Source organism: Pongo pygmaeus, chromosome 4 (assembly GCF_028885625.2).
Source record: "Pongo pygmaeus isolate AG05252 chromosome 4, NHGRI_mPonPyg2-v2.0_pri, whole genome shotgun sequence".
NCBI lineage: Eukaryota > Metazoa > Chordata > Mammalia > Primates > Hominidae > Pongo > Pongo pygmaeus.
The window spans coordinates 138704356-138724273 of NC_072377.2; the positions used below are offsets into that span (position 1 = coordinate 138704356).

The window sequence follows — 19918 nt, forward strand, 5'->3', positions numbered from 1 at the left end:
TGTTGAGGATACAAACTAGTCATCCCTCAGTAATCTTGGGAGACTGGATCCAGGACACTTCCCTTGGATAGTCAAGTCTGGAAGTCAGTCCCCTTTACCAGTGGGTTCTGCATTCAAGAATACTGCGTTTTTTGGCCAGACGCAGTGGCTCATGCCTGTAATCCCAGCACTTTGGGAGGCCGAGGCAGGTGGATCACCTGAGGTTGGGAGTTTCAGACCAGCCTGGCCAACATGGTGAAACCGTCTCTACTAAAAATACAAAATTAGCTGGGCGTAGTGAGGTGCGCCTGTAATCCCAGCTACTTGGGAGGCTGAGGCAGGAGACTCGCTTGATCCCGGGAGGCACAGGTTGCAGTGGGCCAAGATCGTGCCACTGAACCCCAACCCGAGAGCGAGACTGTCTCACGGGGAAACAAAAAGAACACTGCATTTTCAATCCCAGGTTGGTTGACTCCATTGACTCATTTGATGCAAACTCTGCAGATACTGACGGCTGGCTATACTTTAAATTATGGATTACTCATAATACCTAAACAATGAAATTGCTATGTAAATAGTTGTATTTTTTTTTTTAGACGGAGTCTTGCTCTGTTGCCCAGGCTGAAGTGCAGTGGCTCTATCTTGGCTCACTGCAACCTCCACCTCCCAGATTCAAGTGATTCTCCTGCCTCAGCCTCCCAAGTAGCTGGGATTACAGGCGCACGCCACCATTCCCAGCTAATTCTTATATTTTTAGTAGAGATGGGGTTTCACCATGTTGGCCAGGCTGGTCTTGAACTCCTGACCTCCGGTGATCCCCCCACCCCTGCCTCCGCCTCCTAAAGTGCTAGGATTATAAGCATGAGCCACTGCGCCTGGCCACTGTATTGGTTTTTATTGGTTCCTTTTCCCAAAAATATTTTCAGTCCACGTTTGGCTGAATCCTCAGATGTGGAACCCTTGACTATGGAGGGCCGACTGTACTTAATTAAATTCAACCTCAGACATGAGGGTTTGTGCTTTTCCTTAAAAAACAAAAAAGTGTGACTTTTTCCAGCATTCACTCATTAGCTATAATTATTTCCTCTTTCACTCTTGGGAATGAGGAATTCTGGTCCAGGCATGACAGCAAATACAAAACAAACTGGGGTCTGTTGCCTATATCACTTACTCGGTTACCACTGATCTTTGCATGTTCAACTTTTAAACAATTCAAACACAGTCCACATTTTTCTTCCCTCAAATTTATATACCAGCTGATAAAAATACATTTCAATCTATTTACAGGACAGCACTGCCTACAAGCCAACAATGCTGTTAGCAACATCCCATTTTTTTCTAGACAGTAGTACTTGTGCAATTAAATATATAATAAAAAGTAGAAATAAAATGTACTTATATTCCTAAAACATAAAGCTTTAACTGTAATTGGAAAAAATATAGAGATCACCAGGCATGCCCGAAATAATACATCTACAACCTTCATAAGGCTATTTGCTAAAACAGATGTATACTTGTGAAGGGAAAAAAATCTAAATTAAGAAAGTTTATGAAGACTAGAAATATGTCAAAACAATGTGTGAGGCCTAAGGCTTTAATGCAAAATAGCTTTAGCTCACAGAACCAAAATCCATCTCAAAACAAACAAGCCTATTACCAAACTATAGGTTACTAAACTATAGGCCCATTTCTAAGAACACATTTATGGTTGGAAGCAAAGGAGTATTTATACTAAACAGGTAAAAGTCACCACTGAAACAGAGTCGCACGGTACATTTTAATTCCTTATCAACATCCATGAACCACCACCATGTATCCCAATTTTCTTAAGTATGTACTTAGGAAACAGAGCAGTGAGGTGTTTTTGTTTGTTTTTTGAGATGGAGTTTTGCTCTTTTTGCCCAGGCTGGAGTGCAATGGCACAATCTCGGCTCACTGTAACCTCCTCCTCCTGAGTTCAAGTGATTCTCCTGCCTCAGCCTCCCGAGTAGCTGGGATTACAGGCTCCTGCCACCACAGCGGTCAGTTTTGTATTTTTAATAGAGATGGGGTTTCACCACGCTGGCCAGGCTGGTCTCAATCTCCTGACCTCAGGTGATCCACCCACCCCGGCCTCCCCAAGTGCTGGGATTACAGGCGTGAGCCACCGCGCCTGGCTGTTTTTAACCCTAGATGTAAATTAGAATTACTTGGGAAACTTAAAAATGTATGCCTGGGCCCTCCTCCAGCAATTTAAATCAGAATCTCTGTAGGCATCAAAGCTGAGAACCACAGAAATAACTATCCTTTTCCTGAGCTAAGTCCTTCTTGAAACTAATCTAATATTGACAAACTTCTATTTAAGAAATACCTACTACAACCAACAAATGTTTAATATGCAGCAAATGAAAAAATCACGTCTAGGATACTCAACCCAAGACATGAGCACATCACGTACAAATTCATTGTAACCTTACAAAATAAGTTTCAAAATTTCTGCAAGCCCTCACTATACAAACTCAGAATCCTCTTTATTTTTGAGACAGGGTCTGGCTCTGTCACCCAGACTGGAGTATAGTGGCACAATCTCAGCCCACTGCAACCTCCGCCTCCTGGGCTCAGGCGATCCTCTCACCTCAGCCCCCCAAGTAGCTGGGACTATGGTATGCCACCAAGCCCGGCTGATTTTTGTTATTTTTTGTAGAGATGGGGTTTTGCCATGTTGGCCAGGCTGCTCTTCAACTCCTGACCTCAAGTGATCCGCCCGCCCTGGTCTCCCAAAGTGTTGGGATTACAGGCATGAGCCACCGTGCCAGGCCTGTTCTTAGGGCAATCTTTTTAGGTTTATTAATGAAAATCCTAATGTTACTAATTGAGACATCAGTTAACACCCAACTTAGTGTTTCCCATCCAACCATAATTATGTATTTTTCAAGAAAATACATAATTTACTAACACATTTTCCTTACCATAGCCATTTTCAAAAGAAGGTAGGGTACTAACACATTCCAGTTTAGATGGCCAAAGCCAGTCTCTATAATTAAACAATTATTTTAAACCCTAGTTATGCGTAAACCAAGCTATTCTTGTCACAAGTCCCATTCTGCTAACCACAAAATTTAAAGAATTTGTACCTGGAAGATAACACCACGTGTCAATTACAATATACATATTCCTTGGTCAATTCTGATATCACAGGACCAGAAAAATAGCTGCTTGGTGTCTAGATTATTTGGGTATTAAAACCACTGCACATGGATAAGCTATTTGTTCAGTCGGAGAGAAAGGGCATAGAGTGACAGAGCAACAAAAAGACACACAGAGAATGTATTTCTTGTGAAAGAAAAGAATGAAATGAAATGTAGAAACCCTAATGGCCTTTTGCTTTAGAAAATTAACTCCACAAGCCACTAAAAATACTAACAATTAGATCAGAAAAGACATTCGGTATGTATGTGTTCCTCAAGCATTTTAGAAAGGGGGTATGCTATAACTTCCCTGTTGGTTCCAGATTCAACACAGCACAAAGCAAGAAAACTTTTATTTACTACACTCACAAGTATGATTAAGTGTTCCTGTTTACTCTGGTAGGTTAAAATATCAAATATTAGTTCCCACAGAAGAACTTTTTTTAAACATCTAATCCTATTCGAAGGATAAAAGGGGAAAAAACTCATTAAATGTTGAACACTGCCACTTTAAGTACCATTTTTGTCTTCGGGTGAATGTACATAAGACTAAATCATGATCCAACAATAGTTTTCTATTTGGTTTCACTAGTATCACTCAAAGAACTTGACACAGGCTAATGCTTTAACACTTTCTTATCTGAGACAAATTTAACTCTAAGAACATATGACTCAACAATGTACAAAGATTTAAGAATTTGCCAATCTGTCAATCATTTTAAAGAGTCCATATAATATACACATAGCAATATAATATTCATACCAGAAACTGCACTAAGTAAACACATCATTTAGTTTAAGCTCTACCTGAAAACATGCTGTTTTATTAAAACAAAACCCAAAGACTTAAATCTCAAGTTATATGGTTTTACAATTAAGTCTTACTGAAGCAGCACAGATTTCCTTTCTTACAAAGAAGTTAATATGCAGGAAGAACCCACAAAGTGCACACCAACAATGTGACAAATTGTAATATGTGAAATACAAATAAATCCTGAAGTTAATCTGAAAATGTCAAGGAGTTACCAGAGAGGTTATGTAGTGCCCTTGATTTTTATTTTACCTACAAGTCTACAAATTCTAAAATTTACTCAATTGATTTAACTTTTTTAATAAACAGCACCAGTCTTGCCCATTGATACAATTAAAATTTGACCTTCTCAGTTCTTAGTTCACAAGTTTATTATGAAAAACACTGCAGTGCTCTTGTGCAGTCACATCGTCTTACAGGAAGGGGAAAAAACAGTTCTGTTCAAAACAACTCACCAGGTTCTGACAATAACAAAGAACAACATGGGGCTGAGATTTGAGTAGGGAATAAACTGAGTGCAGACAAATCATATAATTAAATTAAACGGTATCCCTGAAAACAAAAAGAACGATTTCAAAACTCACAAGTAGAAGGGAGGCCTTGGTACTTATTTTTAAAAATGTTCATTAAGCTCCAATGATTGTTTGCTGCTATCCTTATCTACAGTCATGCTGAGTAAAGCTATAGCTAAATGGAAGTTAAATTGTATTCACGAGGTTGTTAATGTTTACATCTTATTATCTGCAGTCTCTCAGAGAAAGCAAAAGTAACTACAAATAGCGCTATGCCAGAAACTGGTTTCTTGACCAACAATGTCGCTTCAGCATGCAATGAACTGGTTCATTCTAAAGTGGTCACGGCTGTTGATGACAAGAGGCTTTGTATTTTTATATGGCACATCTTTTGGTCCATGTGAAAACAAGTTTTTTGAATGTTAACTATTTTCTGACACTTTGGAGTTACTGTTGCTCTTCCCATTTCCATTAGGTCGATATATGGTTCATGGCAATACTGTACAAGTTTAAAATTTCATTACAGGAAGTAGTCTGGGGTACGACGAGTAACATGTGGCTCGCCTCTACGAGGTGCTGGGTCAAACTGCAAGCTGAAAAACAAGACAGATTCATGGTTTATGTTCCAAGACCTCCATGTACTGACAATCAAAATCAAGAACACGAGTCTTCCAAACTTTACACTTCCTATTCAATTTCGGCTTGTCTTAATGTAACAGAACCTTAATGATAATGGTCTGTCAACTGTACTCACCTTGAAAGAGTCAAGGCAACTTCAGCCACAGAGACTATGCTTTTATAAAAACATGGTTTTTACCTTGACTGAAATTTCAAACAAAACAAAACATGGTTGGCCGGGCGCAGTGGCTCACGCCTGAAATCCCAGCACTTTGGGAGGCTGAGGCGGGTGGATCACGAGGTCAGGAGATCAAGACCATCCTGGCTAACACGGTGAAACCCCGTCTCTACTAAAAAAATACAAAAAAATTAGCTGGGCGTGGTGGCGGGCGCCTGTAAGCCCAGCTACTTGGGAGGCTGAGGCAGGAGAATGGCATGAACCTGGGAGGCAGAGCTTGCAGTGAGCCAAGATCGCACCACTGCACTCCAGCCTGGGCGACAGAGTGAGACTCCATCTCAAAAAACAAACAAACAACAAAAAAACACAAAACATGGTTTTAAAAGTGAAAAACCTAATAATTCATATGAAGATCTATAATAAGTTCCTGTTGCTGTGTTTCAATGTAGATCCATTAAAAAAAAAAAAAAATACAAACTTAAAAATAAAAGTTGGAATCTAACATAGCATAATCCCTTAATAAACACTTCTTTGAGATGAAGTCTCGCTCTGTTGCCCAGGCTGGAGTGCAGTGGCACGATCTTGGCTCACTGCAACCTCTGCCTCCCGGATTCACGCCATTCTCCTGCCTCAGCCCCCTGAGTAGCTGGGATTACAGGCAGGCGCCACCACGCTGGGCTAATTTTTGTTTTAGTAGAGAAGGGGTTTCACCATGTTGGTCAGGCTTGTCTCGAACTCCTGATCTCAGGTGATCCACCTGCCTGAGCCTTCCAAAGTACTGGGATTACAGGCGTGAGCCACCGCGCCCAGCCCCCTTAAACTCTTAAACCTCACATTTAAACTATGTATTCAGGCTGGGCACTGTGTCTTATACTTGTAACCCCAACACCCTAGGAGGCCAAGGTGAAAGGATCACTTCAGCCTAGGAGTTCGAGATAAGACTGGGCAATATAGTGACACCCTCTCTCTCAAAATAAACAAACAAACCAAAACCCTACATATTCAGTAATGCAATAAAATGTTCAGGTAGAAATACTTACAAAGAGTATTTTAGAGTATCGTCAAGTTCCATGATTGCAGCTTGGTTACCACAACGATAACAATAGTTTGGAGCACTGAAAATCGTTACTACATTCCGATCATGGCACCAGTTATATCCCTGCAAGGAAAAGGAGACAAAAATCTTACTTTACTCCCTCAATTCAACTAAATGTTACTTCACTCAAGAGAGAAAAAAATCTCTACTCATTCCCACCCCTGCCAAAGGGGCTTAAGAAATGTTAATGCTTTTCTTCTGGATGACTTAATAATCTGCTGTACTTTATACAACCTGTAAGATACACATGTATTTATTTTCTCCCTAATTACAAAACTTGTTTTTTTTTAGTACTTTAAAAAAAAAAAAAAAAAAGGCTTTAACAAATAGCAGCAACCACCAAAGAATGAAATGCTTCTCATGTATCTGCCTTGTTGTAAATGATAGTGTCTCGTTAGCCTCTTCTATTGCAGTGGCCTTAAAACATGATTTAAGAATAAGTATTTAAGTGGCCATTCCCTAGAGAAGTAGATACTTAATCCTGGAGACCAGAACCTTACCAATTTTGTCAGTCACAGGTAAAGGCCTGTAAGTTGTTCACTGCCCAGGAACAAATGCAATATGCCTCTAGGATCTCCAGCCTCATTTCCTCAAAGTCCATCCATCTGAATGCAGGAGCTACTTTTGTTACTTTTTGTTTAGTATTGTTCACAAATTTCTTTACCTTTAGCAAAGTCAGATTTTATTGATAACCACAGAGTTGTACTAGTATTAATCTAATTAGGACCTTATTTTAAAAATATGCTAATCAGTGTGCCATCTCAAGAACCTTTGCCTCTTTCCCTTCTTTCAAATCACCTGTAAATCCTACCATCCAAAGGACCACTTAAAACATTTTCATGTATTTCTTTCCAGTCTCTCCTACATACATACATGTTAAATATATGAAATAACATTGGGGTCATAAAATATCGTACACGCACTCCAACTCCCTATATCTTACTTTCCCACTCTTAAATCCCAAGTACTTCCTAGTCATTCAGATTTCTCTGAAAACATGTTAATGGATTCATTGTAATCAAAAGCTTGAGCTTTTAATTCTAGTAGTGTGCATCTACTGAAAAGGCTCAGGCTATAATGGTAAAATCAGAAGGAATAGATGGAACTTCTCACAAATGTCATTAATTTAAAACTCCCTAATATCTTCTTTCCTTAAGTTTACTAAAAAAACAAGTCATATTTCAGAGAACACAGCATACCTCCATCACTAGCTGATGAGCTCTAGACACCAACGTGAGGCCATTGGCATGATTAAATGTCTCAGAAATATCTTGCCCAAAGGTGTAACCAGCTCCTCGAGGAGATATACCCCAACCACCACGGTCATCTGGATCTGACCACAGCAAGTCACACATTGGACCCTAAAAAATAACTTCAAGTTATAAAATGCCTTTTACAAACATGGTTAACACATTATTTGAATAATTCTTCAGAAACAGCACCCTAAGTTACCCTTTTTGAGTGATGTTTGTGGACAATGCTAATAGACTGTGCAGTTGAAGTCAAACATCTGCATCAAATAAGATGTATTTTCCAGCAGACTTTATGAGACACAGCTGACATCCATGGGACCCAAGTAGCAACATGCCCTAATTAATCTGCCTACATTATGCAAATTTCAGAGTCTAAGACAGACAACCTAGGGCCTAATAAGCCCAGCTCCACAGCTGTTGTGATCTTGGCAGGTTTCTTAATGTCAGCTTCTTTTGAACAACAGGGCAGACAAGAGTCCTCACAACTCAAGTTGTTTTTGAGAATTATATGAGAGAATATATCTAATGAACTTACAATTAAACTTCTCCACTCCCTAATAAGTTTTCTGAAAAAATTTTATCAAATAAAAGTCATACCTCATGGGGAACTTCTTGTAGGCGATCAAGTGCTCTGATATGATCCAGTGTATCTATAGATGGCGAGAGACCACCATGTAGACAGAAGATCTGAAAAGAGTGGTTTAAAAGGTTAACCTCACCTAAAAAATTTGTAAACATTCTTAGCTGGGCACAGTGGCTCATGCCTGTAACCCCAGCACTTTGGGAAGCTGAGGCAGGGGGACTGCTTGAGGCCAGGAGTTTGAGACCAACCTGAGCAACAGAGCAAGACCCTGTGTCTCTACAAAAATTTTAAAGAATGAGCTGGGCACCCCCATCATTTAGCCCCTCTGGTGTTTCTGTGCTCTGCCTGAATGAGACTTGACTTTGCAGGGTTCACCTTTGCTCCAGCCCACTCTAAACTATTGAGTACACTCCCGTTCTTCCTAATAGACCATCGCTGTCACAACCAGACTCCACTTCAAACAGCTCCTTTGAGAAAACTTCTTGGATTATCACTCCTGCCCCCTGCCAGAGACTAGTATGTTCATACTCACAAAATTTTATTGTAAGTATGAGAGGGTAAATGGGCTACATCACCCACCCCTGTGATCCCACCATACAGTCAGTGCCTGATATAAAGAATAATGCACTTAAAAAAGTTGGACACATTTGTCAAATTAAATTTTTTTTAAGTTTGAATGAATGCTATCAATATCTACTAAAAAATATCCCCAAAGGGGTGTAAGAGTGGAAAGAGTCATGAGCACCTGAACACTAAAGAAAGCAGATTCCCTGAAATAATCAGCAATGAGTTTTAGATCCACATACCTGCCCATCCACCAAGGCAGTGAGAGGAAGATAGTCAAAAAGATCTGTAAAATATTTCCAAACATTTGCATTTCCATATTTTCTTAAACATTCATCATAGAAACCATAAACTTGTGTGATCTGTCTGCTCTCATGATTCCCTCGAAGAATGGTGATGCGTTCACGGTAACGAACCTAAAACAATAAAATGCAAAACATAAACAACTAGCTCTTTCAAAAACCAATGAAAATTTAAGAAACTTTCTATAGAAAAAAATGCGGTTACAATTTTGTTGAAAAAACAGCACACATCCTCATATCATACTGAACCAAAACCACAGCTCTACAAAATTTTTAAATGCCCATGGAGTGTTTGCCCACCTCATCTCAACTAAAATCAAACTCCCTCTACCACCAACTTTATACCAAACATAATCAATGGGCTATAAAACCCCATAAATTACTTTACGGTTCAGTAATTTTTCACAAATTTATAGTTATGCAACAATCACCACAATCCAGTTTTAGAACCTTTCCATTATCCCAAAAAGATCCCTCCTGCAGTCACTCTCCACTCCCACTCCAGCTCCTGGCAACCACTGATTTACTTTGTCTTGAGTTTGTCTTTTCTAGAAATGTCATATAAATGGAGTACAAAATGTAGTCTTTTGGCTAAATATCACTTAGAATATTTTTGAGGCTCACCCATCTTCTGGCATAGATCAGTGGTTTGTTCCTTTTCATAGTTGCACAGTCCTTCACTGTATGGCTATACCATTTTTTGTTTCTCTATTCACAGTTAAGATGAACTGGCAATTATGTTACTGAGGTTTTTGGCTACTATGAATAATGTTGCTATAATCATATGCATGGAAGTTTTTCTGTGGATATATGCTTTCATTTATTTTAGGAAGATTCCTAAGAATATAATTGTTGGATCACCTGGTAATGTTTAACTTTTTGAGAAACAGTCAAACTGTTTTTCAAAGTAGCTAGACCATGTTATATTCCCACCAGCAATGCATGAAGAGTTTAATCTCCGGTATTAACCAACACTTGGTATTATCAACCTTACTGATTACAGCCATTCTAATAGATGTGAAGTAGTATCTCAGTTAATTTGCATGTCCCTGATTACAACTGATATCAGGCATCTTTTCATGTGCTCATTGACCACTCATGTATCATCTTCTTGGGTAAAATATCTATTCAAATATTTTGCCCATTTAATAATTATCTGTCTTGTTATTGAGCTGTAAAAGTTTTTTTTTTTTTTAAATATCTGAATACAAGTACTTTTTTTCTGGTGTCATCTTTTGAAGAAACATAATCTTAATTTTGATAAAGTCCAATTTTTCAATTTTTTATGGATTGTGCTTTTGTTATATCTAAGAATCTTTACCTAACCTGACAAAGATTTTCTGATTTATTCTAGAAGTTTTGTAGCTTTAGCTCTTACATTTAGTTCTACGATACATTCTGATCCATTTGCTTCAGCACCATTTACTGAAAGAAACATCCTTTCCCCCGGTATTCTTTTGCTAAGGCTGCCACAACAAAGCATCAGAGAACAGGTAGCTTAAACAACAGAAATTTACTTCCTCACTGTTCCAGAGGCAGCAGTCCAAGATCAAGGTGTCAGCAAAGTTGGTTTCTTCTGATGGCCTCTCTCCTTGATTTATGGATGCTCATCTTCTCCATGTCTTATCTTCTCCCCATCTGTGTCCTAATCTCTAATAAGGATACCACTTACACTGGATTAGGGTCCAACCATGTGACCCCACTTTACCTTAATTACCTGTCCAAATACAGTCACATTCTGAGGTGCTGTGGGTTAGGACTTAGACAAATGAATTTTGGGGGCTACAATTCAGCCCATTAACCTCCATGAGTAAGTTTTCTTCCCCCCAGATAGGGTCTCACTCTGTCACCCAGGCTCAAATGCAGTGGAGTAGCTCACCGCAGCCTCAAATTCCTAAGCTCAAGCAATCCTCCCACCTCAGCCTCCAGAGTGGCTAGGACTACAGCACATGTCACCATGTCTGGCTAAAATTGTTTTCTGAAGAGATGGGGTCTCACTAGGTTGCCCAGGCTGCTTGCATAAACTCTTATAGGTAGCACATTCATTCCTCTTTGAGCACTGGGATTCATCCTGGATTTTTAGCACAGGTTAGCTCTTTTCATAGTATTTGGAGTCACCGCAGAAACCTTCCACCATCTAGTCCAACTCCTTCATTTTACAGATGCAGAAAATAACGATCTCCAAAAATATTTTGTAGGACTTTACATAATTCAGATATTAATCAAGAAAATTCAGCTCATGCTAAAACCGCATCTCACTGCTTCTCTAATATTAGGGAAGTCTGTGACAGCCATTTATCATTTTGAATATTCTTTAATAATAAAAATCAGTCTGTTGCCTAGGAAAATTAAAAAAAAAAAATCTCCCCAAGATTTTTGGGTAAAGGTAAAGTCAAACAATTTATTTAAAGGGAAAGGCGGAAGCCTGCCACCCTAACAGCTATTTACCATCTTTTGCTTCATGTTCAGATCATCATCGGTACACTTTGCAAAGCTACAACTGGCATGTAATGCATGTAATTTTGGAACTTGCTTTTTCGGTTATCATTTCTACCGTTCTAGATTTTTGCTTCTTAAAGACACAGGGGTCTTGCTCTGTCACACGGCTGGAGTGCGGTGGTGCATCATGGCTCACTGTAGCCTTGACCTCCCAGGTTCAAGTGATCCTCCCACCTCAGCTTCCTGAGTAGCTGAGACTACAAGCATGCACCACTGCACGTGGCTATTTTTTTTTAACTTTTTGTAGAGATGGGGTTTATGTTGACTAGGCTGTTCTTAAACTCCTGGACTCAAGTTGATCCTTCCCGCCTTCCCCAGCCTCCCAAAGCGTTGAGATAACAGGCGTGAACCACTGCACCCAGCCTATTCTAGATTATTACTGTCATGGTTAATGGCTGGAAACTATTCAACTGAGATAAACCATATGTACATACACAATGTATGTAATGTACATAATATTCACTGTTAAATATTTACAGCAAATGTTTTCTTGAATTTCTTTCTCAGAAAAATTCTTTTTTCTCTTGAACTTCTTCCTCAGTTTTTTTTTTTTTTTTTTTTTTTTTTTTTGAGACAGGGTCTCACTGTTCCCCAAGCTAGAGTACAGGGTGGCAAGATCAAGTCTCATTGCAGCCACGACCTCCTGGGCTCAAGAAACTCTCCCCACCTCAGCCTGAGTAGCTGGGACTACAGGCCTGTGCCACCACACTCGGTTAATTATTATTATTTTTTTGTAGACGAGGTCTCACTATGTTGCCCAGGCTGGTCTCAAACTCTTGGACTCAAGCAATATGCCCACTTTGTCCTGTCCTCCCAAAGTGCTGGGATTATAGCCACAAGCCACCGTGACCAGCTGATTTAAACATTTTGACATTTGGTATGTTTATATATTTATAATACTTCAAAAGTATCTAAAAACACAAACCTAATTATATTACCTCTCCATACCCCAATTTACTGAACTAAAATATCTATTTGACCAGCCCTCTAACATTTTTCTTTTCCTTTTTTTTTTTTTTTTTTTTTTGAGACAGTCTCGCTCTGTTGTCCAGGCTGGCGTGCAGTGGCACAATCTCAGCTCACTGCAACCTCCGCCTCCTGGGTTCAAGCAATTCTGCTGCCTCAGGCTCCAGAGTAGCTGGGATTACAGGCACCTGCCACCACCCCCGGCTAGTTTTTTGTACTTTTAGTAGAGATGGGGCTTCACTATGTTCTCCAAGCTGGTCTCGAACTCCTGACCTCAGGTGATCTGCCTACCTCAGCATCCCAAAGTGCTGGGATTACAGGCATAAGCCACCACGCCCAGCCTATTTTTTCAAACAATCTGACTGAGGCATTCATTCTCTTCCTTTTGTTTTGATTCTGTACCATCCCCTTACTCAGAACGCAGACGCCTATGATTTGTAAGTCCAAAACCTGAACATATGCATTCCTAAATGTGGAATTTTGTTTTAACATTCAGATAGAGAAAATAATTGGGAAAAAAGAAAAAACTTTCAAGAGGACTGTTTTACCCATTTCAACATGCCCCAACATAAAATTGAAATTACCTTAAGAGCTACAAGCAGTGTAACTGTTTCAACTGAATAATATCCTCTGTCAACATAATCTCCCATAAACAAGTAATTTGTATCTGGTGATTTGCCACCAATTCTAAACAGTTCCATGAGATCATGAAATTGCCCATGCACATCTCCACAGACAGTAACTGGACATCGAACCTCTTGCACGTTGGATTCCTTTGTCAGGATTTCTTTAGCCTACAGATGGGAGACAAAAAAAAGGCAATACATTTGGCATTAAACAATATTAACAAAGATTTGTTTACTGACTCTTAATGTAGCTTAAGGGGCAGACTCAGTCTAAGATAAAATTGCAGGCATTTATGATCCCATTAAAATAAGTGAGATATGATTATAATCCATTAGCTATCTCACCCTGTTACCTAGGGAAAAAATGTGCATTCCTATCATCAATACCAGGAGTTTTTAAAAAACCTATCAAATAGCCATCTATTAAATACTAATTGTTAGCTGTCACATAAAACCAATGAAAATGGAACAGGACATTCAGGTACCTACTTCCTTACCTTCAGAGTTCTAACTACAATGCAGCAAAGATTCTTTTTTTTTCTTCTTTTGAGACAGGGTCTCATTTTGTCACCCAGGCTGGAGTGCAGTGGTATGGTCATAGCTCACTGTAGCCTGGATCTTCTTGGCTCAGGAATCTTCCCACCTCAGTAGTGGGGACCACAGGCACACGCCACCATGGCTGGCTAATTTTCACAAACTTTTTTGTAGAGATGGGGTCCCACGTGATCCTCCAGCCTCATCCTCCCAAGGGCTGGGATTACATGCATGAGCCATCTCACCTCAGCCCTGTTTGACTTTTTAAAAACATGTTTTTGGCCAGGCACTGTGGCTCATACCTGTGAGAAAATCATTTGCTCGACCATTTGAGTGACTACTATGTACCAGGCCCCATGCTAGCAACTGGACATATAGTGGTGAACGAGATGGCTCATTCCCACTACCGTAGAGGGGAGAAGGACCACAAACAAGTAACCAAGCCAAAAGTACACTGTGTTAAGTCTCACAAAGGAGAGAGGGAAACTGGGAGAGATCACTTTACATAAGATACCAAAACAAATTACCAGAGAATTGTTGCTAATGAGCCATGACAACCACAGATGACAAGGACTGGGTTCAAAGCATTGGTATGCAATCTTAGCTGCACATTAAAAATCCCAATGCCCAGCCAGGCGCAGTGGCTCACACCTGTAATCCCAGCACTTCAGGAGGCCAAGACGGGCACATCACTTGAGGTCAGGAGTTTGAGGCCAGCCTGGCCATCATGGTGAAACCCTCTCTCCACTAAAAATACAAAAAAATTAGCTAGGCATGGTGGTGCATGACTGTAGTACCAGCTACTTGGGAGGCTGAGGCAGGAGAATTGCTTAAACCTGGGAGGTGGAGGTTGCCACGAGCCAAGATCACATCACTGCACTCCAGCCTGGGTGACAGACCAAGACTCTGTCTCAAAACAAAAACAAAAACACCAATGCCCATCCCTTCCCCTAATAAAGTCAGAATTTTGGGGAGGGGAATCAAGCCATAAATAATTTTTAAGCACCCTCATCCCTCCTTTTCCCAGTGTGCAACCAAGTTTAAGAACCACTGCACTTTGGGACGCTAAGGCAGGTGGATGGCTTGAGCCCAGGAGTTCAAGACCTGCCTGGAGTACAGTGGCGTGATCTCAGCTCACTATAACCTCCACCTCCCAGGTTCAAACGATCCTCCTGCCTCAGTCTCCATGAACAATTGCGACCACAGGTGTGCACCACTATGCCTATTTTGTATTTTTTGTAGAGGTGAGGTTTCACCATGTTGTCCAGGCTGGCCTCAAACTCCTGAGCTTAAATGATTTGCCCACCTCTGCCTCCCAAAGTGCTGGATTACAGGCGTTAGCCACTATACCGGCCTGAGATATCTATTAAGAAATATGTACAACCCGTTATTATCAAATCCTACTTCATTTTGAAATTTTTCTCTGCAGAATTAATTCCAACTTCCCATTTACTATCACTAAAAACCACAAATTCACTAGGCTTATTCCATTACCAAGTCTGTCTGGCATTAATACCACATCTAGTGTTTTTTTAACACCTATCATATATTAATGAAAATAACTAAATGAAATAAGTCCTACACTGAGAAGAAACTTGCAAAAGTTATTCAGAAGTTTTAAAAGGGCATCACATAAGAAAACAGATGGTTATATACCATGTAAATCTTGCCATGATGTAATTTTCACATTTAAATCTATTAGAAGTTAAATGTTAATATACATCTGTGAATATCTGTTTATCTGCAAGGCTATTCTCTGTATTAATAATAAAAAGTTGACTTTCAGGACTGCCTGAAGTTCCTTACTACAACTGACTCAAAATTTCTATTCAAAACATGAAGGAAAATTAAGTCTAAATGCTATTTGTTGCTTTTATTTCAATTTAGGCAAATCACACCGATAAACAGTGTTATCTATTTATTTTTTAAACTATACAAATTAGTAATACATTCTTGTAAAAAATTTTGGCCCAGATAAAATGAAACGTTCCCTTTGAGCACCCTACACAATCCCACCCCCTTTGGGCAAAGTTACCAATAAAATTTTGATGTACAGATGCTCAACTTGTAACACAGCTGCATCCAGATAATCCTATCGTAAATATAATCCAGTGAAAAGTGTGTTTTCAGCTTACAATGTTTTCAAGTTATGATACATTTATCTGGATGCAGTCCCATCATAAACTGAGGGGTATATTGAATGTCTATCATTTTCACACCATCATTAAGTCAAAAAATCGGGGACTGTCTGTATATCCTTTAAAACTTTGTTTACAAAGTTTACACACATACTGTATGCCTACAGAAACAATAGTTTTCCTTTGCATTTTTAAACTAGAAACAATATTGTTCAGCAGCCTGCTTTTCTAACAATATATAATAATACATAACATTTATTGAGACAGCTGGTTATTTTCTCATAGTGGAGGCAGAGTATTCCCCTGACCAATTACAATGGCAGAGGGGTGTGAAACTACAGCAATATATATCTTCGTATTTTCTCCTCTGTATACATATGCAGGCACATTTCCTGTGAGAAGATACTATGAAGTGAACTTAACTAGTATATCTAGTAGTTTGATTTTTAAATGTTGACATTATCAAATTGTCCTTTAAAATAAAAAGAACAGTTAACTCTTAAGTGAAATTTCTAACTTGTGAATCTAGAAAAGCCAACCAAAGCTCTTTCTTCCCTTCCTACCAAACTTCACAGACCAGAACAAGTATAATTAAATACTGGCGATAACAGTGGTATACAGTAGAAGCAACCATCCCTCAGACCAGAAAAAAAAAAAAAAAATCATCCAATCAACTATTAAGTAGATCTTAACAAAAATGCAACCTTGGAAAGAACCAGTTTTAAGCATGATTTTGGTTGTTTTGTTGTTGGTTTTTTTTTTTTTTTTTGGTCTCAACTTACCAGCTCTCAGATAGTTACTACAATAAAACAGACTACACCAGAACAGTAGAACAATAAAAGCTACAGATGTTCATATAAAAGATCATTTTGGGCTGGGTGCGGTGGCTCACGCCTGTAATCCCAAATCCCAATACTTTGCGAGGCTGAGGCGAGTGGATCACTTGAGGTCAGGAACTCCAGACCAGCCTGGCCAACATGGTAAAACCCCGTCTCTACTAAAAACACAAAACAGCTGGGTGTTGTGGTGCATGCCCTTAATCTCAGCTACTTGGGAAGCTGAGGCACGAGAATAGCTTGAACCTGGGAGGCGGAAGTTGCAGTGAGCCAAGATCGCTCCACTGCACTACAGCCAGAGTGACAGAGCAAGACTCTGTCTCAAAAAAAGATCATTTTGGCGAGTGCAGCGGCTCGTGCCTGTAATCCCAACACTTTGGAAGGTAAAAGCGGGAGGATGCTCAGGAGTTCAGAGACCAGCCTGGGCAACAACATATTGAGACCTCTCTCTACAGAAAAGAAAATAAACACTTAGCCATCTGTGGTGGCACACACCTGCAGTTTTAGGTACCCAAAAGGGTGAGCTAGGAGAATCGCTTGAGCCTAGGAGTTCAAGGATGCAGTCAGCCATGATCACTTGACCCCAGGAGGGTCAAGGATGCAGTGAGCCGTGATCATACCACTGCACTCCAGCCTGTGGTAGACAGCCATCTCAAAGAAAAACTAAAAATAAAATAAAGATAAGCTGTGCTATCACAAGGACTTAGGCCTTGTAAATCCTGAAAGCACCTAATAACAGCGGCTTTATGGATCACCTCCAGAGCCTCCAGACCTTTAGCAACCATCATTTTCAAAGATGGTTATACAATCTCAACTGTCTAGTTTAATACTCAAAGTAAATGGTAGAACCAGACTTTTAAGTAACTTAATTTTGACATTTGAGGTTTTTTATTTTTAATAACCACCTTTTTACTCTGGCATTTTGACTTCTATAAAGTCTCATATCACCTGAATTAAGAACTGAAGGACAAGCAAAAGCAAAACACGCATACCAAACCTTTTGCTTCCCCTAAAACATTTTTCCAGGACCTCAAATTTCTTAGCTAATATGGTCAACATCTGGGAAAAAAATTAAGATAAAGTTTTTAAAAGAATGTAATTAGGGCTAAGCACAGTGGCTCATGCCTGTAATCCCAGCACTTTGGGAGGCCAAGGCAGGCGGATCATTTGAAGTCAAGAGCTCGAGACCAGCCTGACCAACATAGTGAAATCCCGGCTCTACTAAAAAGCCAGGAATGGTGGCACACACTTGTAATCCTAGCTACTCAGAAGGCTGAGGCAGGGGCATCACTTGAACCCAGTGGGCCAAGATCATGCCACTGCACTACAGCCTGGGTGACAAAGCGAGACTCCATCTCAAAAAAGAAAAAAAAGAATGTAATTAGTACCACACTGGTTTTCATTTATCAGAACCCTTCTGAAATTCAGTCAAATGGTATAGACTGAAATGAATGAATTTCAAGCAAACAAAAATTTGGTATAAACTTCCAAGAACAAGGTTAAAACTGGAATGAGGCTATTCTCTTAGTAAGACCTTATCACAAGTAACTATGGGAAATTAACATCTCATACTGTCCTAGAATCCAAAAATTTGCAGATTAACGTGAAGAAAAGCAATCTTTGAGGATACTTTTTAAAATCTTTTTTTTTTTTTTTGAGACAAGGTCTTGCTCTGTTGTCCAGGCTGCAGTGCGGCACCATCACAGCTCACTGCAGCCTTGATCTCCCAAGCTCAAGTAATCCTCCCACCTTAGTCTCCCGAGTAGCTGGGACTGCAGGCAGGCACCACTGAGGACACTATCTTATTACCAATGTCCTCTCAGCATTCTGGTTTGGATTCAGAAATCCCACAACCTTATTTCCAACCCACTATAAAATAATCAGCTATAAGATAAATGACCCACAGACTCAACATTCTTGAATACAGGCAATCATAACCACTGCAGTAACATGAAATTACAAACAAAGCAGGCTTAAACTAAACCTCATAAATCATCCATGCTGTTTTTCATGGAAGACAATTTTTTTTTTTTTTTTTTTTTTGAGACAGAGTTTTGCTCTTGTTGCCCAGGCTGGAGTGCAATGGCGCGATCTCGGTTCACTGCAACCTCCGCCTCCTAGGTTCAAGTGATTCTCCTGCCTCAGCCTCCTGAGTAGCTGGGATTACAGGTGCAAACCACGCCCAGCTAATTTTTTTTTTTTTTTTTTTTAGTAGAGACAGGAGTTCATCATCTTGCCCAGGCTGGTCTCGAACTCCTGACCTCAGGTGATCCACCCGCCTTGGCCTCAGAAAGGCTGGGATTACAGGCATGAGCCACTGCGCCCAGTGGAAGACAATTTTTAAAAGTACATGAACCAACAACAGATTCACTAACCACTTATTTATCATTTTTGGCTGAGTGCAGTGGCTCACGCCTGTAATCCTAGCACTATGGGAGGCCAAGGCAGATGAATCATTTGAGGTCGGGAGTTCAAAACCAGCCTGGCCAACATGGTGAAACCCCATCTGTACTAAAAATACAAAAAAATTAGCCAGGCGTGGTGGCAGGCACCTGTAATCCCAGCTACTCGGGAGGCTGAGGTAGGAGAATCACTTGAACCTGGGAGGCGAGGTTGCAGTGAGTGGAGACCGCACCGTTGCAGTGAGTGGAGACCACACCATTGCACTCCAGCCTGGGTGACAGAGCGAGACTCTATCTCAAAAATAGTAATAGTAAATTCCTTAAGAGCACACAATAACTACAGGCATGCCTCATTTTACTGCGCTTCTCTTTACTGCACTTTGCATACGTTGCATTTTTTTATCAATCAAAGCTTCATGGCAACCCTGTGTGGAGCAAGTCTTATCAGCACCATTTTCCCACCAGCATGTGCTCACTTCTTGTCTCTTTGTCACATCTTGGTACTTCTAAAATTATTTCAAACTTTTTCATTACTATTGTATCTGTTATGGTGATATGTGATCAGTGATCTTTGATGTTACTATTGTAATTGCTTTGGGGCACTACCAACCGTGCCCATAAGACAATGAACTTAATAAATGTTGTATATATTCTTACTGCTGCTGACCGGCCATTCTGTCTCTCCCTCTCCTTGGGCCTCCCTATTCCCTGAGACACAATATTGAAATTAGGCCAATTAATAACCCTACAATGGCCTCCAAATGTTCAAGTGAAAGGAGGAGTTGCATATCTCTCACTTTAAATGAAAAGTTAGAAATTATTAAACTTAGGAGAGGACATATGGAAACTCAAGA

At 39.9% G+C, this 19918-nt stretch overlaps 1 protein-coding gene across 1 annotated transcript in view; it reads right to left on the reverse strand.

Annotated features, from left to right (window-relative positions):
* Window positions 1-4310: 4310 nt before the first annotated feature.
* Window positions 4311-19918, reverse strand: part of PPP2CA (protein phosphatase 2 catalytic subunit alpha) — a 29324-nt gene continuing 13716 nt past the window's right edge. The window contains exons 2-7 of the mRNA XM_054488588.2: window positions 13113-13322; window positions 9004-9177; window positions 8212-8301; window positions 7561-7722; window positions 6306-6424; window positions 4311-5062 (exon numbers count right to left, since the gene is read on the reverse strand). Coding sequence (XP_054344563.1) covers window positions 4990-5062; window positions 6306-6424; window positions 7561-7722; window positions 8212-8301; window positions 9004-9177; window positions 13113-13322 — 828 coding nt within the window. The 3' untranslated portion in view covers window positions 4311-4989. The remainder of the gene's footprint in view (window positions 5063-6305; window positions 6425-7560; window positions 7723-8211; window positions 8302-9003; window positions 9178-13112; window positions 13323-19918) is intronic.